Source organism: Salvelinus namaycush, chromosome 14 (assembly GCF_016432855.1).
Source record: "Salvelinus namaycush isolate Seneca chromosome 14, SaNama_1.0, whole genome shotgun sequence".
Taxonomy (NCBI): Eukaryota; Metazoa; Chordata; class Actinopteri; order Salmoniformes; family Salmonidae; genus Salvelinus; species Salvelinus namaycush.
Genome location: NC_052320.1, coordinates 13,165,755 through 13,193,557, shown reverse-complemented (window position 1 = coordinate 13,193,557; position 27,803 = coordinate 13,165,755). Strand labels below are relative to the sequence as shown.

The 27,803-nt window shown below is 43.9% G+C and overlaps 1 protein-coding gene across 1 annotated transcript in view; it reads right to left on the bottom strand.

The window, feature by feature from the left end:
- Positions 1–27,536, bottom strand: part of LOC120059618 (synaptotagmin-6-like) — a 99,285-nt gene extending 71,749 nt beyond the window's left edge. The window contains exon 1 of the mRNA XM_039008745.1: positions 27,380–27,536. Coding sequence (XP_038864673.1) covers positions 27,380–27,536 — 157 coding nt within the window. The remainder of the gene's footprint in view (positions 1–27,379) is intronic.
- Between the last annotated feature and the right edge of the window lie 267 nt (positions 27,537–27,803).

Sequence of the window (27,803 nt, the reverse complement as noted above, 5' to 3'; positions counted from 1 at the left end):
TTGAAGTCAGGGTCCTGCACAGGCCAGTCAAGTTAATCCACACCGATCTCAACAAACCATTTCTGTATGGACCTCGCTTTGTGCACGGGGGCATGCTGAAACAGGAAAGGGCCTTCCCCAAACTGTTGCCACAAAGTTGGAAGCGCAGAATTGTCTAGAATGTCATTGTAGGCTGTAGCATTAAGATTTCCCTTCACTGATTACTACATGTGATTCCATATGTGTTATTTCATAGTGTTGATGTCTTCACTATTATTTTACAATGTAGAAAATAGTTTAAAAAAAGAAAACCCTGGAATGAGTAGGTGTGTCCAAACTTTTGACTGGTACTGTATATTGTGTATAATATCTCTCCAGTGTTTTTTTCTAAACAGCGTTCTAAATGTATCAGGTAAACCCTCATGAAAAAAACCTACAGTTTACTAGATAATACTACAGTACTTACTTTAGAATTCTGTCGTAAACTGTAGTATACTGTAGAATAATATACTACCACTGTAGTACCCCTCAATCATGTGTAGCACTTACTATAGAATGGTGTATTATGCAGTAGAATACTATAGTAAATATTATAATAGTGTCCACAAAAACACTACAGTACACAAAAACACTACAGTCTGTAAAAACACTACAGTCCGCAAATACACTACCCATTGTGCCACCCATAAGTGAGACACCTACATGCCAAGTATAAACCATATATTGTGTTACCTACAGGTTATAGAAATGATTAGAAGCTCTGAACTATCCGTTCAGACCCCAGCCCTACCTAGCTACAAGTAATGGAAAATGTACTCTTTTAGTATTTCTCAAGTAGGTTTCCTCAAGGAGAACGCCTGCACTTCTATGTTAATGAGAATAAAACAAAAACACTGTAGTAAATATTACAGTAATGTCCCCAAAAACATTACAGTAAATACTACAATAAACTACAGTGAATACTACATTATTCTACAATCCACAAAAACACTAATTTAATTACTATAGTATATACGACAGTTTTCTTATACTACAATATTTATAGTATAATTAATGTAAATTCTAAAGTATACTACAGTAAATACTACAGTATTCACTACAGTGTTTTTGCTGACTTTATTCTGCAAAATCACTACAGTTGTAATGCCCGGGTGTAGTGGATGAAGGAGTCAGACGCAGGAGACAGAGAGTTCAGAGTAGCATTCCAATTTAATTCCCAACACGGGTGAACACGACGCTACTCTAAATATAATGCTCCACCACATAAAGTGAGAACACGAAATCACAAGACACAACGTACACGAACCGTGACACACAAGAATGTACTACCTGTACACACAACAATCCCGCACACCCAGCAGGCCGGGCTGCTGGGTAATAAAGCCCCACTAATCACCCTAACCACAAACAGGTGTAACCACTAAACAAAAAGGGAGGGGGAGGAAAAGTCAGTAGCAGCTAGTAGGCCGGTGACGACGACCGCCGAGCGCCACCCGAACAGGAAGGGGAGCCACCTTCGGTGGGAGTCGTTACAACAGTGAATACTATAGTATTTATACCATAGTTTTTTTTTCATGTGGGACAGCTGTAATGGCCCTGTGATGTGTCACACCAGCCTGTATTATAGTACAAATCTGCAATAAACTCAATTTTGCTCACAGGTGAAGGTAATCTGTGATATGAATCACTAGGGAGTCCTACAAAACTACTGAAGTGGACACTAGATCAGGGATCATCAACTCTTGAGCGGATGGTCGGGGGACCAGAACATAATTACAAATAATTTGTAGACTGCAAATTGACCGCAAGAAGCCCAAACAGATATAATATTTGACAAAAAAATATAATAATTTGAAACCTTGCTTACATTTGTATATGATCACGTCTCTCTATTATGCGTGGGAATATTTGGGAACATATTTCCAAAAATAAAATCACTTAGAGCTGACTTCCTGGTGTTTTTACAGTCTTTTATTTCCAACAATAAAAATACAAAAATAAAAGTTGGAGGGTCTAATATAACCAATCGTAGTCCAAATTGGTCCCGCGGGCCACCAGTTGGGGAACCCTGCTGTAGATTGTAACTACAGCATTGCTGTGGTCCCAGACATTAACCCTACTCGTCTTCTCTACCAAGAGGGCTATTTTCAGAGGATACGAAAAGACACTTAAATCTATGTTACAGGAACATCCTAGTACTAGAAACATCCTGAGAACCAAATGTTGAACTTAAATTATTTGGTTGAGCAAAGATACTTACTATCCTCATCCTCTTCTAATGTCTCTGTCATAATCTGAAGGGTTTGAGAGAATCATTCGTTTTCCATAAGTTTAGATAGTTACAGCCTGAGCTAAAATGCACAAATTATGGAGTGTATCACCTCTGGCATGTCATAGATGCACCATTCTTATCATGTTCTTAATTACACAGATTACCCTGTGTGGCTCAGTTGGTAGAGCATGGGGCTTGCAATGCCAGGGCTGTGGGTTCCATTCCCATTGGGGGAAAGTATGTTAAACTATGCACTCACTACTAGGAAACACTTTACATCAAATCAAAGCTTATTTGTCACGTGTGCCGAATATAACAGGTGTAGTACACCTTACAAAGAAATGCTTACTTACAGGCTCTTACCAATAGTGCAAAAAAGGTATTAGGTGAACAATAGGTAGGTAAAGAAATAAAAACAGTAAAAAGACAAGCTATATACAGTAGCGAGGCTATAAAAGTAGCGAGGCTACATACAGACACTGGTTAGTCAGGCTGATTGAAGTAGTATGTACATGTAGATATGGTTAAAGTGACTATGCATATATGATGAACAGAGAGTAGCAGTAGTGTAAAAGAGGGGTTGGCGGGTGGTGGGTGGGACACAATGCAGATAGCCTGGTTAGCCAATGTGCGGGAGCAGTGGTTGGTTGGACCAATTGAGGTAGTATGTCCATGAGTGTATAGTTATAGTGACTAAGCATATATGATAAACAGAGAGTAGCAGCAGTGTAAAAAGAGGGGTTGTGGGGGGGGACTCACAATGCAAATAGTCTGGGTAGCCATTTGATTACCTGTTCAGGAGTCTTATGGCTGCAAATAGTCTGGGTAGCCATTTGATTACCTGTTCAGGAGTCTTATGGCTGCAAATAGTCTGGGTAGCCATTTGATTACCTGTTCAGGAGTCTTATGGCTGCAAATAGTCTGGGTAGCCATTTGATTACCTGTTCAGGAGTCTTATGGCTTGGGGATAAAAAACTGTTGAGAAGCCTTTTTGTCCTAGACTTGGCACTCCGGTACCATTTGCCATGCGGTAGTAGAGAGAACAGTCTATGACTGGGGTGGCTGGGGTCTTTGACAATTTTTAGGGCCTTCCTCTGACACTGTCTTTACCTGTTATGACACATATATTTAGACCTGTTGTGACATATGTTGTGTTATTTTATGTCTGGTTATGACACCAACATAAGAGTGTAAAAACCCACAAAACCTACCACACAAGGCTAAACATTCCATTACACCATAGCCTACATGTCAACAGTATGTTTACATGTACTCATTCAAGGGTTTTTCTTAATTTTTTACAATTTTCTACGTTGTAAAATAATAGTGAAGACATCAAAACTATGAAATAACACATATGGAATCATGTAGTAACCAAAAAAGTGTTTGAGCCAATCAGTTGTGTTGTGACAAGGTAGGGGAGGTATATAGAAAATAGCCCTATTTGGTAAAAGACCAAGTCCATATTATGGCAAGAACAACTCAAATAAGCAAAGAGAAACGACAGTCCATCATTACTTTAAGACATGAAGGTCAGTCAATGCGGGAACATTTCAAGAAGGCTACCAAAATAGTTGATCAACTTCCAAATATTGTTTTACAAAGTAAAACAAGAGAGATAGGCTTTTGGCACGAGCACATTGGCCATCACCAGCGAGTGAGCTGCGCATCATTGGGTGAGTGTAACGGTTCTCTAGCTCTTCCTCCTCCTCGGACGAGGAGAGGCGAGACGGATCAGATGACCAATACGCAGCGTGGTAACTTGACATGATTTATTTAAACAAGACAAAAAACGAACTATACTTGATACTAAACAAAATGAATGTAGACTGACCTGAACGTAAGAACTTACATGTAACGAAGAACGCACGAACAGGAAAAACAGACTACACAAAAGAACGAACGAACAAACAAACAAACCGAAACAGTCCCGTGTGGCGCAACATACACAGACACAGGAGACAACCACCCACAACAATCAATGTGAAAACACCTACCTTAATATGTCTCTCAATCAGAGGAAATGAAAACCACCTGCCTCTAATTGAGAACCATATCAGGTCACCCTTTACCAACATAGAAACACATAACATAGACTGCCCACCCAAACTCACGCCCTGACCGTCAAACACATACAAAATAACAGAAAACCGGTCAGGAACGTGACATAACCCCCCCTCAAGGTGCGTACTCCGAACGCACCACCAAAAGTCTGGGTGGGCGTCTGACCACGGTGGTGGCTCAGGCTCTGGGCGAGGTCCCCACCCCACCATAGTCAATCCCAGCTTACGTCTCCCCCTTAGAATGACCACCCTCATATTACACCCACTTAATTTAAATGGTAACCTTAAGATAAGGGGCAGCACCGGGACAAGGGGCAGCACCGGGATAAGGTAGCTCAGGACAGAGAGATAGCTCAGGACAGAGAGGTAGGTCAGGATAGAGAGGTAGCTCAGGATAGAGGGGCAACTCCGGACTGAAGGGCAGCTCCGGACAGAGAGACAGCTCTGGACTGAGGGGCAGTTCTGGATAAATAGCAGCTCTGGGCTGAGGGGCAGCTCATGACTGGCTGACGGCTCTGGACGCTCATGGCTAGCTGACGGCTCTGGACGCTCATGGCTAGCTGACGGCTCTGGACGCTCATGGCTAGCTGACGGCTCTGGACGCTCATGGCTAGCTGACGGCTCTGGACACTCATGGCTAGCTGACGGCTCTGGACGCTCATGGCTCGCTGACGGCTCTGGACGCTCATGGCTAGCTGACGGCTCTGGACGCTCATGGCTGGCTGACGGCTCTGGACGCTCATGGCTGGCTGACGGCTCTGGATGCTCATGGCTCGCTGACGGCTCTGGACGCTCATGGCTCGCTGACGGTTCTGGACGCTCATGGCTCGCTGACGGCTCTGGACGCTCATGGCTGGCTGACGGCTCTGGACGCTCATGGCTGGCTGACGGCTCTGGACGCTCATGGTTGGCTGACGGCTCTGGCAGATCCTGTCTGGTTGGCGGCTCTGGCAGATCCTGTCTGGTTGGCGGCTCTGGCAGATCCTGTCTGGTTGGCGGCTCTGGCAGATCCTGTCTGGTTGGCGGCTCTGGCAGATCCTGTCTGGTTGGCGGCTCTGGCAGATCCTGTCTGGTTGGCGGCTCTGGCAGATCCTGACTGACGAATGGCTCTAGCGGCTCCTGACTGACTAATGGCTCTGATGGCTCGGGACAGACGGGCGGCTCTAATGGCTCGGGACAGACGGATGGCTCAGACGGCACTGGGCAGACGGATGGCTCAGATGGCGCTGGGGAGACGGATGGCTCAGATGGCGCTGGGGAGACGGATGGCTCAGATGGCGCTGGGGAGACGGATGGCTCAGATGGCACTGGGGAGACGGATGGCTCAGATGGCACTGGGGAGACGGATGGCTCAGATGGCACTGGGCAGACGGATGGCTCTGGCCGGATGAGGCGCACTGTAGGCCTGGTGCGTGGTGCCGGAACTGGAGGCACCGGGCTAAGGACACGCACCTTCAGGCTAGTGCGGGGAGCAGGGACAGGGCACACTGGACTCTCAAAACGCACTATGGACCTGGTGCGTGGTACCGGCACTGGTGGCACCGGGCTGAGGGCACGCACATCAGGACGAGTACGGGGAGAAGGAACAGTGTGTACAGGGCTCTGGAGACGCACAGGTGGCTTAGTGCGTGGTGCCGGAACTGGAGGCACTGGGCTGGAGACACGCACCATAGGGAGAGTGCGTGGAGGAGGAACAGGGCTCTGGAAACGCACTGGAAGCCTGGTGCGTGGTGTAGGCACTGGTGGTACTGGGCTGGGGCGGGGAGGTGGCGCCGGAAATACCGGACCGTGCAGGCGTACTGGCTCCCTTGAGCATTGAGCCTGCCCAACCTTACCTGGCTGAATGCTCCCCGTCGCCCGACCAGTGCGGGGAGGTGGAATAACCCGCACCGGGCTATGTAGGCGAACCGGGGACACCATGCGTAAGGCTGGTGCCATGTAAGCCAGCCCGAGGAGACGCACTGGTGGCCAGATGTGTAGAGCCGGCTTCATGGCACTTGGCTCAATGCTCAATCTAGCCCTACCAGTGCGGGGAGGTGGAATAACCCGCACCGGGCTATGAACACGTACAGGAGACACCGTGCGCTCTACTGCGTAACACGGTGTCTGCCCGTACTCCCGCTCTCCACGGTTAGCCTGGGAAGTGGGCGCAGGTCTCCTACCTGCCCTTGGCCCACTACCTCTTAGCCCCCCCACAATACATTTTTGGGGTTTCTTCGCGGGCTTCCAGCCACGTCTCCTTGCTGCCTCCTCATACCACCTCTCCTGGGCTCTCGCTGCTTCCATCTCCTCACGAGCGCGGCGATATTCCCCAATATGAGCCCAGTGTCCTTTTCCCTCCAATACTTCCTCCCATGTCCAGGATTCCTGTTTCGTAGGCCACTGCTCGAACTCACGCTGCTTGGTTCTTGTTCGGTGGGTGGTTCTGTAACGGTTCTCTAGCTCTTCCTCCTCCTCGGACGAGGAGAGGCGAGACGGATCAGATGACCAATACGCAGCGTGGTAACTTGACATGATTTATTTAAACAAGACAAAAAACGAACTATACTTGACACTAAACAAAATAACAAAACGAATGTAGACTGACCTGAACGTAAGAACTTACATGTAACGAAGAACGCACGAACAGGAAAAACAGACTACACAAAAGAACGAACAAACAAACAAACAAACCGAAACAGTCCCGTGTGGCGCAACATACACAGACACAGGAGACAACCACCCACAACAATCAATGTGAAAACACCTACCTTAATATGGCTCTCAGTCAGAGGAAATGAAAACCACCTGCCTCTAATTGAGAACCATATCAGGTCACCCTTTACCAACATAGAAACACATAACATAGACTGCCCACCCAAACTCACGCCCTGACCGTCAAACACATACAAAATAACAGAAAACCGGTCAGGAACGTGACAGTGAGTCAGTGAAACAGGAAAGCATTTTTAGGACTATAATTTCCTCCTCTACAGCAGTCTTCTCTTTTCAGCAGGAGCCATTTGCTTTCCAACCTGTATTTTCCCTTCATTGTATTTGAAATATTGCACAGGGCCTGTTTTGTCTGCATGCTGTTTTTTCACTGACAGATTTGCAGCGTGTTTACGACTATAGGCTATTCTTTGTCTTTGGGCTACAATCCACAGCTAGGCTATTTAAGAAAATTATCTATGGAGCTGTGGCCAAATGATAGGCCTTCTCATGGTGTAGTAGGCTATTCTGAATGATTTCATTTATAATAGACTACTCTGAATAATTTCAACAGACAGCAGTAATTCTATAACTTTGGTAAATGTATTTCAATGTATAAGGGGTGCTGCAGTTCCTTCAGAACCCTTAGCGCGATTCTATAAGGAAATAAATGATGAAGTGCTGCGACTGGAGAGATGAGAGTTGCAGGCTCATGTCTTTCAGAGCAGAGAGGGAGAGCGTTCATAGAAAGTGAATCTCCTTCTAGTTATGTGAGAGATACTGGCGCGATTTTCACAAAGCCACGCTTTGGTTTCAAACATGGGTTACAATGTTGCGCAAATCATAAACCCAAATCAACTCTTAGAATATTAGGTCCGGGCTGAAAATCTACTTCTTCACACTACGTTTTTTGTGGGGCCAGGAGAATTAACAAAGAGGCATCTCGAATGAACATTGATCACTTTTGTTCGAATTTTTACATTGCAAAAAGTGAAAATAATTTTTCATGCAATGAGAGGTTCCCAATCAGGCCAAATAGGTTCCGGAACAAAACAGTCCAAAACTAAGAGGTGCAGGATCCTGTTCCGGCAAGATCTGGCTCAAATTAAACACTGGTGGTGATATTTCACAGACCTTCAACCACACATCTGTTACACAAACCTGTGTTCTGTGGGTTAGAGAGAACATTTCCCAAAATACCCTTCCTTCAGTATGCTTGTCAACCTTGGTGTTGTTTTGTAGGTAGAACATAAGTGAAAAATGCATCATAGAGGCACGACTGTCTCTTTCCCTGTGTTTCTCAGTGTCCCATGGAGAGGTTTTCAGCAGTTGGACAAGCGGGAAGGTCATTCCATCAATTCCTGTCAGTTTGGGTAACATCACTTCAGGCTGTAGCCGGTTGGCACAGAGCTCTAATACAATCAAGGAATGAAATGTCACAACAAACCTCAAGTTGCCCCTACCCTTTGTCTTAGTGCAAGTGAGACAGAAATGTAATTTTGTCATTTTGTCATTAATGTAACACCATCCCTTTCAAATCCTCTCGCTGAATCACAGACATAAACACGCTTCTTTGCACGCACAGGCACACACGCATATATGCACACGCTCGAACGGACGCACACCCACACACAACAGCACACACACTGACTTCGGAGGCCTTCCAGTTGTATTTCATGAGGTTGTTATTCAATTTCCACTCATTCTCGTCTCCTCTGTTGTCCCTCTTTTTGGGTAACATTTCCTCAGGGGACAGTTAATTGGACTATAAGTAAAAACAAAGAAAAGGAACCTAGAAATATTCCAGGAAATTGGAATAATAAAGTATGTACCAATAAAGGGCCAACAGCGTCAGATATACAAGGTGGACTGAGAAACTCAGTTTCTGTTAATACAACAGAAAATACTGGGCAAGAATATGATATAATTTGAGTAAGAGTAATATACGTATATATAAATTGCATTGAACTATTTATTATACATGAATGAATAAAATTATTAAAGTAAGCTTCATCTGCTGTTCAGTTCCACATAGCAATGTTAGATAACAGTCCTATATACTGTAGAAGCCCTATGTGATGATAACACATAACGGGATCTGCAGCATAGCTTAAACAATAGACTACACTCAGACCATCCAGAAAAATGTAATACAGTATACCCTTGGCTTGCCCCTGAAAAAGCTGTGGTATTTTGTAAGTAATTATGGTCTTTCATGCATGCAACACAATCATCCAATTAGTGAATAAGGTGTTGACAGGTCTCTAACGTAGTGCATGTAAATATCAACATCTCTCTCACTTCCCTGTGCCCACAGCCATAACACCCTACCACTTTCCTGTTAACAAACCAAGGTAAGAAGAAGGGGCTAGATTTGGCTATAGCATCTTACTGAAGTCTCACTAAAAAACGAATAAGAATAGCTTAGATTTGGCTATAGCATCTTACTGAAGTCTCACTAAAAAACTAATAAGAATAGCTTAGATTTGGCTATAGCAACTTACTGAAGTATCACTAAAAAACTAATAAGACGGGGCTAGATTTGGCTATAGCAACTTACTGAAGTCTCACTAAAAAACTAATAAGACGGGGCTAGACTTGGCTATAGCATCTTACTCACGTCTCACTAAAATACTAATAAGAAAGGGCTAGATTTGGCTATAGCATCTTACTCAAGTCTCACTAAAATACTAATAAGACAGGGCTAGATTTGGCTATAGCATCTTACTGTCAGGCTGTGGGTAACTGGTGCATGGAATCAGGCGCAGGAGAGCAGAGATGAGTGTACAAGGTAGTTAATTCCACAAACTGCACCAGTACAAAACAAATACTAAAGGTGCGTGAAAATACCGGTCACTCGTAAATAACGGGCATAAAAACGAACCCGGCAAACAACAGCAGCCATAAAGATACAACCTGAACATAATAAACAAACACGCACACCAACATGGGGGAAACAGAGGGTTAAATAATGAACATGTAATTGGGGAATAGAAACCAGGTGTGTAGAAAACAAAGACAAAACTAATGGAAAATGAAAAGTGGATGGGCGATGGCTAGAAAGCCGGTGACGTCGACCGCCGAACGCCGCCCGAACAAGGAAAGGGACCGACCTCGGCGGAAGTCGTGATACTTACTCACGTCTTAACAAAATGTTGCCTACTCCAGGATCAAATCCAGGTTGATTGGATACATGAGCATTTTAAGACAAAATCAAGCGTTTCTAATGTCTCACATCAGTGTGGTTGATGAAGTGTGTGGGGGCACATGTCTGGTTGTAAGTGTTTCTACATCACCAACTCAGTGAGAATGGCAGTAGTTTTACCCCCAGAGGGCTAGCTGGAACTACAGTACAGCTTTCAGCATGACAGGCTGCATAGAGCAGTCCTGATGATGGGGGAACTGAACAGAATGACTGTGTATGTCCCAAATTGCACCCTATACCCTATATTGTGCACTATGTTTGACCAGAGCCCCATGGGCCCTGGTCAAAAGTACTGCGCTGTAATGGGAATAGGGTGCCTTTTGAGACACAAACTCTGTCTGCATGCAGCTAAATCAACAATGCCAACCTCTCTCGTGGCATAGTCCATGTAGGAGTTGTCTAATCTACATCTCTGGGTAAATTAGTTGGGTTCAAAGCACTGATGTGAGTGGTAAATGAGAGAAATGAGGGCATGATGCCATTCTTGTAGTAGAGATACAGGCAGTGGCGATTTTAGCACGAAAATCTTGGTGCGGCAAACTCCCCCTAAAATGTTTAGATGCATGCCAGCAAAGCCACTACACAACACAAAACAACACTAAACAATACATTATTTGCAATATAACAGTGACAAATGGTGCCCACAAACTGTTAGCGCCTACATAAAGCTGTCCCAACAGCAGCGTCCCAACAGCAGTCCCAACACCTTACCACTGCTACACCTGGCTACACAGAGCCTTGTCTGGCAGCGAAACAGTTCCTTCAGCCTCATTAACTGCCTTTAAAAAAAGATGATATGGCTGACATGCTTGAACATATGTGGTTTCTACTGACAATTGAGATGTACAAACTATGGCATAAGGGGACGACGAGTGGATGAGAGGCAATCCGTAATTTTGATTAATACATTAATGAGCTAGCTAGGATGGACGTAGTCAATATAACTATTTGTTCAGCACTTTTGAAATGTACAGCGACATAATTCAGAACATGGGCTGTTCTTACAGTATTCTCCCTGTACACTAAGTCAGAACCATAGGATAAATGAAGGGGGTAAATAAGCAGATAATGAAAGCTCTTACAATATTCGATGATGACATTTCTCTAAAACAGGCTATAGGCTACATGTGCACCACCAAGTCAGAACAGTAGGAATTTGCAGACGTGTTGCTGTGCGTTTTGTTGCTGTGCGTTTTGTTGCCAACCTTACTTTGCTAGCTGACAACTTTACGTTTTTTTTTCTTTTTAATTACCGTTTATATTTTTATTTTTATTTTTATTTTTTATTTTTTAATTTTTAGTTTTTCCATCACAACTTTTTTCCCTCATTCAACTTTTTCACTCCGGACGCTTTATCTGGACATGGTTCGTCAGCACTTTCAACAGCCGAAGCTAAGTAGTAACATTAACATGATGTCTTCTAATTGCAGTCGCTGTACTCATAATATACAGGAGAACGATCGCCTTATGGCGAGGATAGCTGTGCTGCAAGCCCAGCTTCAGACGCAATCGTTAGGCAAGGGTCATTTCAGTGTAGGAAAGGATGAAACAGCGTCTGTGCCACCAGTAAGTACAGATAGTAACGTTAGTATAAATCCCCCCGCACAGTCCCCGCAGCCGGACAACTTTCTCATGGCTTCTGGGGGGAAATGCTGTAGGAATGCTCAACTGGTGTCGCTCATTCAGCCGACAGAAACTTTCAACCGGTTTTCCCCATTAAGTAGCGAGTCGGAGTCTGAGGCCGAGTCTTCTCTTGTCTCTACTCCTCCCGCTACGGGGTCTGAGACGCCGAAGGCTCCCACCATTAGCTCTGACAAATTGAAAACCCTAGTCATTGGCGACTCCATTACCCGCAGTATTAGACTTAAAACGAATCACCCAGCGATCATACACTGTTTACCAGGGGGCAGGGCTACCGACGTTAAGGCTAATCTGAAGATGGTGCTGGCTAAAGCTAAAACTGGCGAGTGTAGAGAGTATAGAGATATTGTTATCCACGTCGGCACCAACGATGTTAGGATGAAACAGTCAGAGGTCACCAAGCGCAACATAGCTTCAGCGTGTAAATCAGCTGGAAAGATGTGTCGGCATCGAGTAATTGTCTCTGGCCCCCTCCCAGTTAGAGGGAGTGACGAGCTCTACAGCAGAGTCTCACAACTCAATCGCTGGTTGAAAACTGTTTTCTGCCCCTCCCAAAAGATAGAATTTGTAGATAATTGGCCCTCTTTCTGGGACTCACCCACAAACAGGACCAAGCCTGACCTGCTGAGGAGTGACGGACTCCATCCTAGCTGGAGGGGTGCTCTCATCTTATCTACCAACATAGACAGGGCTCTAACTCCTCTAGCTCCACAATGAAATAGGGTGCAGGCCAGGCAGCAGGCTGTTAGCCAACCTGCCAGCTTAGTGGAGTCTGCCACTAGCATAGTCAGTGTAGTCAGCTCAGCCATCCCCATTGAGACTGTGTCTGTGCCTCGACCTAGGTTGGGCAAAACTAAACATGGCGGTGTTCGCCTTAGCAATCTCATTAGGATAAAGACCTCCTCCATTCCTGCCATTATTGAAAGAGATCGTGATACCTCACATCTCAAAATAGGGTTACTTAATGTTAGATCCCACACTTCAAAGGCAGTTATAGTCAATGAACTAATCACTGATCATCATCCTCCCGGGTGGCGCAGTGGTCTAGGGCACTGCATCGCAGTGCTAGCTGCGCCACCAGAGTCTCTGGGTTCGCGCCCAGGCTGGGCTGGGTTCGCACCCAGGCTATGTCGCAGCCGGCCGCAACCGGGAGGTCCGTGGGGCGACGCACAATTGGCATAGCGTCGTCTGGGTTAGGGAGGGTTTGGCCGGTAGGGATATATATCCTTGTCTCAGTATGTAAAATGTATGCACTCTACTGTAAGTCGCTCTGGATAAGAGCGTCTACTAAAATGTAATGTAAATGTAATCATAATCTTGATGTGATTGGCCTGACTGAAACATGGCTTAAGCCTGATGAATTTACTGTGTTAAATGAGGCCTCACCTCCTGGTTACACTAGTGACCATATCCCCCGTGCATCCCGCAAAGGCGGAGGTGTTGCTAACATTTACGATAGCAAATTTCAATTTACAAAAAAAAAATGACGTTTTTGTCTTTTGAGCTTCTAGTCAGGAAATCTATGCAGCCTACTCAATCACTTTTTATAGCTACTGTTTACAGGCCTCCTGGGCCATATACAGCGTTCCTCTCTGAGTTCCCTGTATTCCTATCGAACCTTGTAGTCATAGCAGATCATATTCTGATTTTTGGTGATTTTAATATTCATATGGAGAAGTCCACAGACCCACTCCAAAAGGCTTTTGGAGCCATCATCGACTCTGGGTTTTGGGTTTTGTCTGGGTTTTGTCCAACATGTCTCTGGACCTACTCACTGCCACAGTCATACTCTGGACCTAGTTTTGTCCCATGGAATAAATGTTGTAGATCTTAATGTTTTTCCTCATAATCCTGGACTATCGGACCACCATTTTATTACGTTTGCAATCGCAACAAATAATCTGCTCAGACCCCAACCAAGGAGCATCAAAAGTCGTGCTATAAATTCTCAGACAACACAAAAATTCCTTGATGCCCTTCCAGACTCCTTCTGCCTACCCAAGGACGTCAGAGGACAAACATCAGTTAACCACCTAACTGAGGAACTCAATTTAACCTTGCGCAATACCCTAGATGCAGTTGCACCCCTAAAAACGAAAAACATTTGTCATAAGAAACTAGCTCCCTGGTATACAGAAAATACCCGAGCTCTGAAGCAAGCTTCCAGAAAATTGGAACGGAAATGGCGCCACACCAAACTGGAAGTCTTCCGACTAGCTTGGAAAGACAGTACCGTGCAGTATCGAAGAGCCCTCACTGCTGCTCGATCATCCTACTTTTCCAACTTAATTGAGGAAAATAAGAACAATCCAAAATTTATTTTTGATACTGTTGCAAAGCTAACTAAAAAGCAGCATTCCCCAAGAGAGGATGGCTTTCACTTCAGCAGTAATAAATTCATGAACTTCTTTGAGGAAAAGATCATGATCATTAGAAAGCAAATTACGGACTCCTCTTTAAATCTGCGTATTCCTCCAGGGCTTAGCTGTCCTGGATCTGCACAGCTCTGCCAGGGCCTGGGATCGGGAGAGACACTTAAGTGTTTTAGTACTATATCTCTTGACACAATGATGAAAATAATCATGGCCTCTAAACCTTCAAGCTGCATACTGGATCCTATTCCAACTAAACTACTGAAAGAGCTGCTTCATGTGCTTGGCCCTCCTATGTTGAACATAATAAACGGCTCTCTATCCACCGGATGTGTACCAAACTCACTAAAAGTGGCAGTAATAAAGCCTCTCTTGAAAAAGCCAAACCTTGACCCGGAAAATATAAAAAACTATCGGCCTATATCGAATCTTCCATTCCTCTCAAAAATTTTAGAAAAAGCTGTTGCGCAGCAACTCACTGCCTTCCTGAAGACAAACAATGTATACGAAATGCTTCAGTCTGGTTTTAGACCCCATCATAGCACTGAGACTGCACTTGTGAAGGTGGTAAATTACCTTTTAATGGCGTCAGACCGAGGCTCTGCATCTGTCCTCGTGCTACTAGACCTTACTGCTGCCTTTGACACCATCGATCACCACATTCTTTTGGAGAGACTGGAAACCCAAATTGGTCTACACGGACAAGTTCTGGCCTGGTTTAGATCTTATCTGTCGGAAAGATATCAGTTTGTCTCTGTGCATGGTTTGTCCTCTGACAAATCAACTGTACATTTCGGTGTTCCTCAAGGTTCCGTTTTAGGACCACTATTGTTTTCACTATATATTTTACCTCTTGGGGATGTTATTCGAAAACATAATGTTAACTTTCACTGCTATGCGGATGACACACAGCTGTACATTTCGATGAAACATGGTGAAGCCCCAAAATTGCCCTCGCTAGAAGCCTGTGTTTCAGACATAAGGAAGTGGATGGCTGAAAACGTTCTACTTTTAAACTCGGACAAAACAGAGATGCTTGTTCTAGGTCCCAAGAAACAAAGAGATCTTCTGTTAAATCTGACAATTAATCTTGATGGTTGTAAAGTCGTCTCAAATAAAACTGTGAAGGACCTTGGCGTTACTCTTGACCCTGATCTCTCTTTTAACGAACATATCAAGACTGTTTCAAGGACAGCTTTTTTCCATCTACGTAACATTGCAAAAATCAGACATTTTCTGTCCAAAAATAATGTTTCTGTCCATGCATTTGTTACTTCTAGGTTAGACTACTGCAATGCTCTACTTTCCGGCTACCCGGATAAAGCACTAAATAAACTTCAGTTAGTGCTAAATACGGCTGCTAGAATCCTGACTAGAACCAATAAATTTGATCATATTACTCCAGTGCTAGCTTCCCTACACTGGCTTCCTGTTAAGGCAAGGGCTGATTTCAAGGTTTTACTGTTAACCTATAAAGCGTTACATGGGCTTGCTCCTACCTATCTTTCCGAGTTGGTCCTGCCGTACATACCTACACGTACGCTACGGTCACAAGACGCAGTCCTCCTAATTGTCCCTAGAATTTCTAAGCAAACAGCTGGAGGCAGGGCTTTCTCCTATAGATCTCCATTTTTATGGAACGGTCTGCCTACCCATGTGAGAGACGCAGACTCGGTCTCAACCTTTAAGTCTTTACTGAAGACTTATCTCTTCAGTAGGTCATATGATTGAGTGTAGTCTGGCCCAGGAGTGTGAAGGTGAACGTAAAGGCTCTGGAGCAACGAACCGCCCTTGCTGTCTCTGCCTGGCCGGTTCCCCTCTCTCCACTGGGATTCTCTGCCTCTAACCCTATTACAGGGGCTGAGTCACTGGCTTACTGGTGCTCTTTCATGCCGTCCCTAGGAGGGGTGCGTCACTTGAGTGGGTTGAGTTACTGACGTGATCTTCCTGTCTGGGTTGGCGCCCCCCCTTGGTTTGTGCTGTGGTGGAGATCTTTGTGGGCTATACTCGGCCTTGTCTCAGGATTGTAAGGTGGTGTTTGAAGATATCCCTCTAGTGGTGCGGGGGCTGTGCTTTGGCAAAGTGGGTGGGGTTATATCCTTCCTGTTTGGCCCTGTCCGGGGGTATCATCGGATGGGGCCACAGTGTCTCCTGACCCCTCCTGTCTCAGCCTCCAGTATTTATGCTGCAGTAGTTTATGTGTCGGGGGGCTAGGGTCAGTTGGTTATATCTGGAGTACTTCTCCTGTCTTATCCAGTGTCCTGTGTGAATTTAAGTATGCTCTCTCTAATTCTCTCCTTCTCTCTTTCTTTCTCTCTCTCGGAGAACCTGAGCCCTAGGACCATACGTCAGGACTACCGGGCATGATGACTCCTTGCTGTCCCCAGTCCACCTGGCCTTGCTGCTGTTCCAGTTTCAACTGTTCTGCCTGCGGTTATGGAACCCCTACCTGTCCCAGACCTGCTGCTTTCAACTCTTAATGATCGGCTATGAAAAGCCAACTGACATTTATTCCTGATTATTATTTGACCATGCTGTGAACATTATGAACATTTTGAACATCTTGGCCATGTTCTGTTATAATCTCCACCCGGCACAGCCAGAAGAGGACTGGCCACCCCTCATAGCCTGGTTCCTCTCTAGGTTTCTTCCTAGGTTTTGGCCTTTCTAGGGAGTTTTTCCTAGCCACCGTGCTTCTACACCTGCATTGCTTGCTGTTTGGGGTTTTAGGCTGGGTTTCTGTACAGCACTTCGAGATATTAGCTGATGTACGAAGGGCTATATAAAATAAACTTGATTTGATTTGATTTGATTTAGGCCAAGTTATGAGGGGAAAAGGGACCAAATGATTAGGGTGAGGCACATGGGCTACTAACAGCTTACTACACAACATACAATTAGTATAACTTTCTTAGCTACAGTATACATATCTCCCTGGCATATTACATTATTTATGCGGCAGCATACAATACATTTTTTGACTCACCTTGTTGTGCTGTGCTCACTTGAACAGGAAGGTGGCGCGGTGGTCCTTCGTGGGCAAATTTTGTCATCAAACTTTGTAATCAAAATCTGACATTCTCTGAATTTATGGTGTTTTCGAGACAACTGGGAACTCGGAAAAAAAGAAGTTTGAAACATGATGCCTGTGATCTTCAGGTCAGAACTCTAGAAAGAGGCCCGAGTTTAGAAAGAGGCCCGAGACTTGGAATTCTGAGTTGGATGACTGTTCAAAATGTATTTTCCCAGCAGGAGCAAATTTTTTCTGAGTTCCCAGTTCTTGAACTCACTAAAGTCTGAAATTTCCCAGTTCCGGGTTTCCAGTTGTTTTGAACGCGGCAGAAGTAATGCTGGATTGACAGCATTGCCAATGTTGAATGTTTATCCTTCTAAGCTTGGAAAAGAGACCCTTAAACCCACACCTGGACAACACACTCACTCCACTGAATAGCAGGCTTGTGATTGCTTTGCAATGGTTGCAGTTAGCCACTGATTCTTCCAAACCACAAATTGTTGAATTTGTGATTTCCAACATGTTGTGTAATGTTTGTGTCCAATGGCCGATGAGCACCAATATATTTTATCTTTAATTTCTCTTCATAATTTCTCTTCATATGACAACGACTGAAAAGGATTTGCTAGTAGATTGTCGACTTGATTCATGATGACGACTGCTAGCTTGCTAGCTAAGATTTTGAAAGTATGATGTTGACATGATCAGTCCAATCAAAGTTACAGTAGATATAACGTGATTTGACATAATTTTATCTGTGGCCAATGACCTTGAGCCTTCTTGGATGTGCACTTCTAATGTAACTCTATGGCAGCACCCAAGGGGCTTGAATTTTCGAGCTCTCCTCGTAGATTTTGGGGTGACGTAGTGTTCCCACGAGTGACAGAAGACTGAGCCAATCACGGCTCAACTAGAGAACATTACCAACCCCTACGCTCCGTATTTTCCGCTGGCTGCCCCACCACCACAGAAAGCACTGAGCTAGGCTGAAACACTTGCATTTTGGAGCTGCCTTACTCATGAAAGCAAAAAAAGAGACCATGTTTGTACAGTATGTGGCTTTATTTAAGTCAATGAAAACATTTTTTAAATTGTTTGCAAAATTATATGTGACACGTATTACTGCCAAAATAACATGCAAAACAGGGCAGCTATGCCCCACCTGCCCTGAATGACGGGTCGCCACTGGATACAGGCATGCATGTAATTCTATGCAGGCCATGTAATTCTTCTATGCTGTGGCTGAGACACAAGCATGCATGTAATTCTATACAGGCCAGTTAATTATTTTATGTTGTGGCTGAGATATAGGCATGCATGTAATTCCTCTATATGCTGTGATCCAGTTCTAGGGCTTCACAAAATGTCCATGTGTTTCAACAGGCCATTCTGTTGCAACAGGCCAGGATGAATAATATGTTTATGGTTTGCTAGATCTCTTTCTGAGTTGTCATGTTGGCTGGATGTCCTTTGGGTGGTGAACCATTTTTGATAGACACGGGAAACTGTTGAGTGTTGATAACCCAGCAGCTTTCAGTTCTTGACACAAACCGTTGCGCCTGGCACCTACTGTACTATCAACCCCTGTTCAAAGGCATTAAATATTTTGTCTTGCACATTCACCCTCTGAATGGCACACATACACAATCCATGTCTCATCTGTCTCAAAGCTTTAAACCCATTCTCCTCCCCTTCATCTACACTGATTGCAGTGGATTTAACAAGTGACATCAATAAGGGATCATAGCTTTCATCTGGATTAACCTGGTCAGTATATTGAGGGAGAAAACCAACTGTGCCTCTGGTTCATGCAGGGTGGTGGATTATTCATGCAGGGTGGTGGGTTATTCATGCAGGGTGGTGGATTTACATTGATGATACAGCACAGAGCATCACAGTGCATGGTGGGAAATAGCCCTGTACGGTTCTACTGAGAGATAGATAACACCACAACAAGCAACACCATCAGGGATGTCCCAAAAGCTAGTGATCTTCAAAAAGTTAATGGTTAAAAAAAGAACAGAAGAAAATAACACAGTAGAAAAAGCTAAATAATTCCAATTGGAGTGCTGCTCATATTCTCAGAACAGAGGCGTGATTGGTATTCTGGACTGCTCCTTTTGTCTTTAGTGCATTGTAATGAAAAATGTGTTCCACTTGGTTGGCCATTATTTTAGCCAGCTCTTCACCCAACTGGGCAAACTGAGAGACGGGATCCATTTGAATTTAACCTATGGCTTTAATCAGCCACTCTCAGGGAGGATAACCTTAGTCCTCTGCGTGTCGGTGGGTCTAAAGCAGGGAATAGAGGTAGAACTAGATGGGTTATAATGCTTGCGGTGATGTGCATATACTGTTAGAAAAAAGGTGCTATCTAGAACCTTAAAAGGTTCTTCGGCTGTAGCCATAGGATAACCCTTCAATTAACCATTTTTGGCTGCAAGTAGAACCCTTTTGGGTTCCATGTAGAACCCTTTCTACTAAGGCTTCTACATGGAACCCAATAGGGTTCTACATGGAACCAGAAATGGTTCGACCTTGAACCAAAAAGTGTTTTCCTATGGGGACAGCCAAATAATCCTTTTGGAAGCCTTTTTTCTGTACAGTACTCTCAAAGAACTAGAATGTCTATTATTTCCTCTTTATTCCTGTACAAAATCCTGGAAGCTGAAAATGTCCCAGTTCTTCCATGGCCTGCATATTCACCAGACATGCCACCCATTGAGCATGCTTGGGACTCTCTAGATCGACGTGTACGACAGCATGTTCCAGTTCCCGCCAATATCCAGCAACTTCACACAGCCATTGAAGAGGATTGGGACAACATTTCACAGGCGGCAATCAACAGCCTGATCAACTCTATGTGATGGAGATGTGTCGAGCTAAATTAGGCAAATGGTGGTCATACCAGATACTGACTGGTTTTCTGATCCACGGCCCTACCTTTTTTTAAATGTATCTGTGACCAAGAGATGCATATCTGTATTCCCAGTCGTGATATCTATAGATTAGGTATTGACTGATTTCCTTATATGAACTGTATTTCAGTAAAATCTTCGAAATTGTTTCATGTTGCGTTTATATTTTTGTTCAGTATACATAAAAAAGTCAGTCAGATTTCAAACCAGTTATGTGCTGTCACATATCAGACTGTATTTGTTCATCCAAATGTGCACAGCCGGAAGCGCTACCACAACAGCCTTCATGTCGTAATAATGAGACATAGGCATCTCACAGTGAAATGGACAGCTTTCCAATGTTCTTTTGGAAATGTTTGTACTCACTGGGAAGTGCTGTGTCTGTAGAACACAGAGTCAGTGTGACTGTGTGAATATTAATTATTAAAGGGAGGTTTGTCTGGGTTCTACAGTAATCTCTACAGCCTAGTTAATTTGATGTTTTTGTCCTGTTGTTTTGGATTTCACCTGCACTGCGTCATCCTTCCTGGCCTGCAAATAGAGGACTAAGGAGCGACCAGTTCCCTGTTCTGGATGGAACTTACCTATATTTCTAATCATTTCTCATTTTCTCCTTACAGAATTTGAATAAATGAGGAAAGACAAACATTACATTATAGCCTGATCTAGCAGCATAGTGCTCTCTGAGAAATTCCCCTGGAGATACTGCAGTATTGTTTCTTCCCAGAACCGTATTGCTCTAGCTTAATCACAAAGGAGAACATGACTTCATTCACCAACATGAAATGCAGCAGAAAAAATGCCTAAACATTCCCCCCTCTTATCTCTCCAAAGGCATCAGCCAAAAGGTAAACACAACACAATAAGGTTATTGTAAAATACATTTCCTGAGATGGATGAATAACAATAATGAGTTGAATTAAGACTTCCCAATGGCATTTTCCTTTCACTGAATACCTTCAATCCTTGTGTCACTGTCAAACATTTTCAAGACATTGCAACAGTGAAGAGTTCCTACACTGCAATGATGGACCCAGAGGGTACATGTCACATGTCAGGTTCCAGGCCGTGGCCGTGTTCTAAGTTCTGTCCATATCTCCCCTCCACATCTCTACCAAGTCCCAACAGTAAGAAAGTAAAGCGCCTTGCGTTTATCCTTCATGTGGCAGAAGAGATTCACAGTGATGGGTGGATAACATGCAATGGCATTTAATGCCCCCACAGCTTAGTGACGGATGCCCATGGCATGGTGAAGTACGTTTGATTCCATCGCTGAGGATAATGCGGAGTGACATAGGATTTTGTCAGAAATGGTGTGACGCGTACCCTCTGACATGGGGATCCATCCTAGCAGAAACATCGCTGAATGACATTTGTTATGTACCTGCCTTCAGTCCAAATTCTCTGGCTGGCTCTTCAATCATGTCACATACTGTAGCTATATGTTTCACTGATGTATTGGTCTATGTATAAGCAGTTACAAAATCATCCAAATGTAAAAATTATATTCAGTTTATATGTACACTAACGTTCAAAAGTTTAGGGTCACTTAGAAATGTCCTTGTTTTTGAAAGAAAGGCACATTTTTTGTCCATTAAAATAACATCAAATTGATCAGAAATACAGTGTAGACATTGTTAATGTTGTAAATGACTATTGTAGCTGGAAACAGCTGATTTTTTATGGAATATCTACATAGGCGTACAGAGGCCCATTATCAGCAACCATCACTCCTGTTTTCCAATGTTAGCTAATCCAAGTTTATAATTTTAAAAGGCTAATTGATCATTGGCAGGAACTGGAACACGCTGTTGTACATGTCAATCCAGAACATCCCGAACATGCTCAATGGGTGACAAGTCTGGTGAATATGCAGGCCATGGAAGAACTGGGACATGTTCAGCTTCCAGGAATTGTGTACAGATCCTTGCGACATGGGGCCGTGCATTATCGTGCTGAAAGACGAGGTGATGGTGGCAGATGAATAGCACGACAATGGTTCTCAGGAACTCATCACAGTATCTATGCGCATTCAAATGGCTATCGATAAATTGCAACTGTGTTAGTTGTCCGTAGCTTATGCCTGCCCATACCGTAACCCCACCGCCACCATGGGACACTCTGTTCACAACGTTGACATCAGCAAACCGCTCGCCCACACGACGCCATACACGCTGTCTGCCATCTGCCCAGTACAGTTGAAACCAGGATTCATCCGTGAAGAGCAGCACACTTCTCCAGCATACCAGTTGCAATTGAAGGTGAGCATTTGCCCACTGAAGTTGGTTACTGCAGTCAGGTCAAGACCCTGGTGAAGAAGACGAGCATGCAGATGAGCTTCCCTCAGATGGTTTCTGACAATTCTTCAGTTGGGCAAACCCACAGTTTCTTCAGCTGTCTGGGTGGTTGGTATCTGACGATCCCGCAGGTGAAGAGGTCGGATGTGGAGGTCCTGTGTTGGCGTGGTTACACATCTTCTGGGGTTGTGAGGCCGGTTGGACGTACTGCCAAGTTCTATAAAACGACGTTGGAGGCGACTTATGTTAGAGAAATTAACATTAAATTCTATGGCAACAGCTCCTGCAGTCAGCATGCCAATTTCCCACTCCCTCAACACTTAAGACATCTGTGCCATTGTGCTGTGTGACAAAACTGAACATTTTAGAGTGTCCTTTTATTGTCCCCAGCACAAGGTGCATCTTGATATGCCATACCTGTCCAGTGGATGGATTATCTTGGCAAAGGGGAAATGCTCACTAACAGGGACGTAAACAAATTTGTGTACAAAATTTGAGAGAAATACGCTTTTTGCGCTTATAGAACATTTATGGGATCTTTTATTTCAGCTCAGACATTGGACTAACACTTTACATGTTACATTTATATTTTTGTTCAGTATATGAGCAGAACTCTTCCCAGCCATTTCAATATCCATTACTATAGAGACAGCTATACTGTAGGATGAGTTGTCTTTTTCATTATGATAGGCCCTCAATTCAGACACATAATAAATGTCAATGGGAAAAAAAAGACATAGTGTGTACTTAACAATTGGATATATTTAACAATTGGGATGCCTCCCATAATTAATCACAGTGGGACTGTCTGCGACATTAAATAACTTGAAAGTACACTACAAGGCCAAGAGTATGTCAACACCTGCTCGTCGAACATCTCATTCCAAAAGCATGAGCATTAATATGGAGCTGGTCCCTCCTTTGCTGCTATAACAGCCTCCACTATTCTGGTAAGGCTTTCCACTAGATATTGTAACATTGCTGCGGGAACTTGCTTCCATTCAGCCACAAGCACATTAGTGAGGGGGGGTACTGACGTTGGGCAATTAGGCCTGGCTCGCAGTCGGCGTTCCAATTAATCCCAAAGGTGTTCGATGGAGTTGAGGTCAGGGCTCTGTGCAGACCAGTCAAGTTCTTCCACACCGATCTCGACAAACAATTTCTGTATGGACCTCGCTTTGTGTTGTCATGTTGAAACAGGAAAGGGACTTCAGCAAACTGTTTCCACAAAGTTGGAAGCACAGAATCGTCTAGAATGTCATTGTATACTGTAGCGTTACGATTTCCCTTCACTGGAACTAACGGGCCTAGCCCGAACCATGAAAAACAGCCGCAGACCATTATTCCTCCTCTACCAAACTTTACAGTTGGCACTATGCATTCGGGCAGGTGGTGTTCTCCTGGCGTCCGCAAAAACCCAGATTCTTCCGTTGGACTGCCAGATGGGGAAGCATGATTCATCACTCCAGAGAACGCGTTTCCACTGTCCCAAAGTTCAATGGCGGCTCCCCTTTCACCACTCCAGCCAACAATTGGCATTGCGCATGGTGATCTTATGCTTGTGTGTGGCCGCTCGGCCATGGAAATCCACTTCATGAGGCTCCTGATGAAGCATTCTTGTGCTGACATTGCTTCCAGAGGCAGTTTGGAACTACGTAGTGAGTGTTGCAACCTAGGACAGACCATTTTTCTGTGGGCTTGTGTGAGCCGTTGTTGCTCCTTGAAGTTTCCACTTCACAATAACAGCACTTACAGTTGACCGGGGAAGCTCTTGCAGGGCAGAATTGTGACGAACTGACTTGTTGGAAAGGTGGCATCCTATGACGGTGCCACGTTGAAAGTCACTGAGCTCTTCAGTACGGGTCATTCTACTGCCAATGTTTGTCTCAATGGGGATTTCATGTCTGTGTGCTTGATCTTATACACAGGTGTGGCTGAAATAGCCAAATCCACTCATTTGAAGGGGTGTCCACATACTTTTGGCAAATTAATGTCCCTCTAATAATGCATTAACTTTGGTGCAGTAAATATACCAGGCTAATAGCACTGACTGAGATTCTTCACGAAAGTAAAGTGCGCCTTCTTAGACTCTCATGAGTCCTCTCATTAATCCACGCAACAATATTATCAGTTTCAGTTGCAGGGAGCTGTGTGCTCCAATCTGCTATAATGCTAATGGTAAGGTTGAGCGATCAGGACAGCATCAGCAGAAATTAAGCTAAAGGCTGATTTATTCGTTTTATAGGAGCTCTGCTCACCCAGACTAACTAAAAAGTCACTCTGAGTTTGGTTTATAGGCTATACCTATGGTTGCTCTGCCCTGAGGTCACAAAAACTAATTAGAGATGTGTCCAAGGCCCAGTCTGACCCCTAACATGGACAGTGAGGAAAACAAAAGGAGAAGAAAATAAGTAATCCAGAGTGATAGTGCATGTGCGAGCGTGCGTGTGAATTCTTTCTTCCAAAAAATACATTTGTTCTGGAAAAATGCACCTACTTATACAATTGTTGTTAATACCATGTGGCATCCATTCATCAATAGTCCCGTCACATGCACAGATAGGGCTCTACCTGATATACAGTACCAGTGAAAAGTTTGGACACCTACTTATTCAATGGTTTTTCTTTATTTTTACTATTTTCTACATTGTAGAATAATAGTGAAGACATCACAACTTATGAAATAACACATATGGAATCATGTAGTAACCAAAAAAGTGTTAAACAAATCAAATGTATATTTTATATTTGAGATTCTTCAAAGTAGCCACCCTTTGTCTTGATGAAAGCTTTGCACACTCTTGACATTCTCTCAGCCAGCTTCATGAGGTAGTCACCTGGAATGCATTTCAGATGTGAAATGATGTGCCTTGTACAAAGGTCATTTGTGAATTTCTTTCCTTCTTAATGCGTTTGAGCCAATCAGTTGTGACAAGGTAGGGGTGGTATACAGAAGATAGCCCTATTTGGTAAAAGACCAAGTCCATATTATGGCAAGAACAGCTCAAATAAGCAAAGAGAAACGACAGTCCATCATTACTTTAAGACATGAAGGTCAGTCAATACAGAACATTTCAAGAACTTAAGTTTCTTCAAGTGCAGTCACAAAAACCATCAAGCGCTATGATGAAACTTCCTCTCATGAGGACCGCCATAGGAAAGGAAGACCCAGAGTTACCTCTTCTGCAGAGGATAAATTCACTAGAGTTACCAGCCTCAGATTGCAGCCCAAATAAATGCTTCACAGAGCACAAGTAACAGACACATCTCAATATCAACTGTTCAGAGGAGACTCTGAATCAGGCCTTCATGGGCAAATTGCTGCAAAGAAACCACTACTAAAGGACACCAATAATAAGAAGAGACTTGCTTGGGCCAAGAAACACGAACAATGGACATTAGACCGGTGGAAATCTATCCTTTGGTCTGATGAGTCCAAATTTGAGATTTTTGGTTCCAAGCACCTTGTCTTTGTGAGACGCAAAGTAGGTGAACGGATGATCTCCGGGCTATTTGCAAAAATCTATTTGACCAAGAAGAAGAGTGATGGTGCTGCATCAGATGACCTGGCCTCCACAATCACCTGACCTCAACCCACTTGAGATGGATTTGGATGAGTTGGACCGCAGAGTGAAGGAAAAGCAGCTAACAAGTGCTCAATATATGTGGGAACACCTTCAAGACTGTTGGAAAAACATTCCCCATGAAGCTGGTTGAGAGAATGCCAAGAGTGTGCAAAGCTGTCATCAAGGCAACGGGTGTCTACTTTGAAGAATCTAAAATCTTAAATCTATTTGGTTTGTTTAACACTTTTTTGGTTACTACATGATTCCATATGTGTTATTTCATAGTTTTGATGTCTTCACTACTATTCTACAATGTAGAAAATAGTAAAAATAAAGAGTAGGTGTGTCCAAACTTTTGAATATATATTTTTTCTTCACAAAAGTAGTGCACTGGGCCTTTAGTAGTCCTGTATTAGCTGATGATATAGCAGTTGACAAAACACTGTCAGCCCTCCCGCCCCCCATTGTTCGGAACCCACTGCCTGCAAGTCGTGGTCAAGGTCCCCACCCCCCACCCTGTCGTTGGTTGCACCTGTAGTTTGATGCAAGCTGTATTCTATCAAGACATAACCATGTTGATCTGTATGGAGCTTGCGCTTGCCCAGTTGTGCCTTTTTTCCAGTCTGCCCTGCAAGGAGATTGCGCAAGCGCCCGCCGGTATCCAAACATGCATGGCTTGAGAGATGCAGTGTAAATACATCAACAGTATTGCCACAGCAGCATAACATTGATTAACACTTGATAGCACTTGATTTAGCCCACATTATCATCAATATTCGGTATGGTTGGCAGATGCGTCCCAGAAAGATAGAGAGACAAATCACAATCAGTAAAATAAATTGATCTAGCTAACTAGCAGATTTACATAAATCATCAACATCAATGATCAGCTGATAGCCCATCCTCTTTTCTCGATGTCAATCATGTCTTTAGGAGGCAGTGTAGCCTAACTAACTTGCTTACAATTTCTGATGACGAGTGATTGTGTTGTGCAGAATTAAATAGGCCTTTGCTAAAAAAATATATAATTTTCCGCTAAACAGGGATTTAGTATGTTATTACTTTCGAGATATGAATTATTATTATTATTATTATTCTTTCAAGCGGGGTTGCCCTTTTTTCATTTTGAGCACCTTACCCCTGAAAGGTCTGTGCATGGCCCTGGTTAAGTGCTAATATACTGTACTGTGTATAAAAATTAGCACAAATGTCACAAACGCTAGCTCACTGTTTGAGAAACAAAAAGCAGTGACAGCAGGGAAAACCAATTCCACAGTGCAAAAACACAGTGCCTATTCTGGAATATAGACACTGTTATAAAACATGCTCAAGATTCTATGTACATGTTCTAAATGTTCTTACCTGGTTCCTTGTGGTCCGAGTTTTGGTTGGACAGCAGAAACAGGAAGTCCTGGCAGGTGTCCTGGTCCAATAGCTGCTTGTTCTGGAGGCAGAGGTCAACAATCAGGGTCACGGCTTTCTGACAGAACATGTCATACTCCTCTCCGTCAGGACTCATGCTCCCAGCTGCATCCTCTGTCTCTCAGCGCTGTGTCTCAGCAACGTGCTCATCCAAGGAGACTCATGCCACGTAACGCAGGCACTGTACAGCACCCACACAAACAGACACACAGCCGCCCGGCATAGACAGAAGATAAATGAGACTGGTCTCTGTCCGTACGGCTGATTCTTGTTGTTCTGTCTTGTACTGTCTCTCAAGTGTGTGTGTGTATTTGAGTGTGTGGAGGTTAGCGTGTATGTGCATTTCTAAATGTGAGTTTGTGTC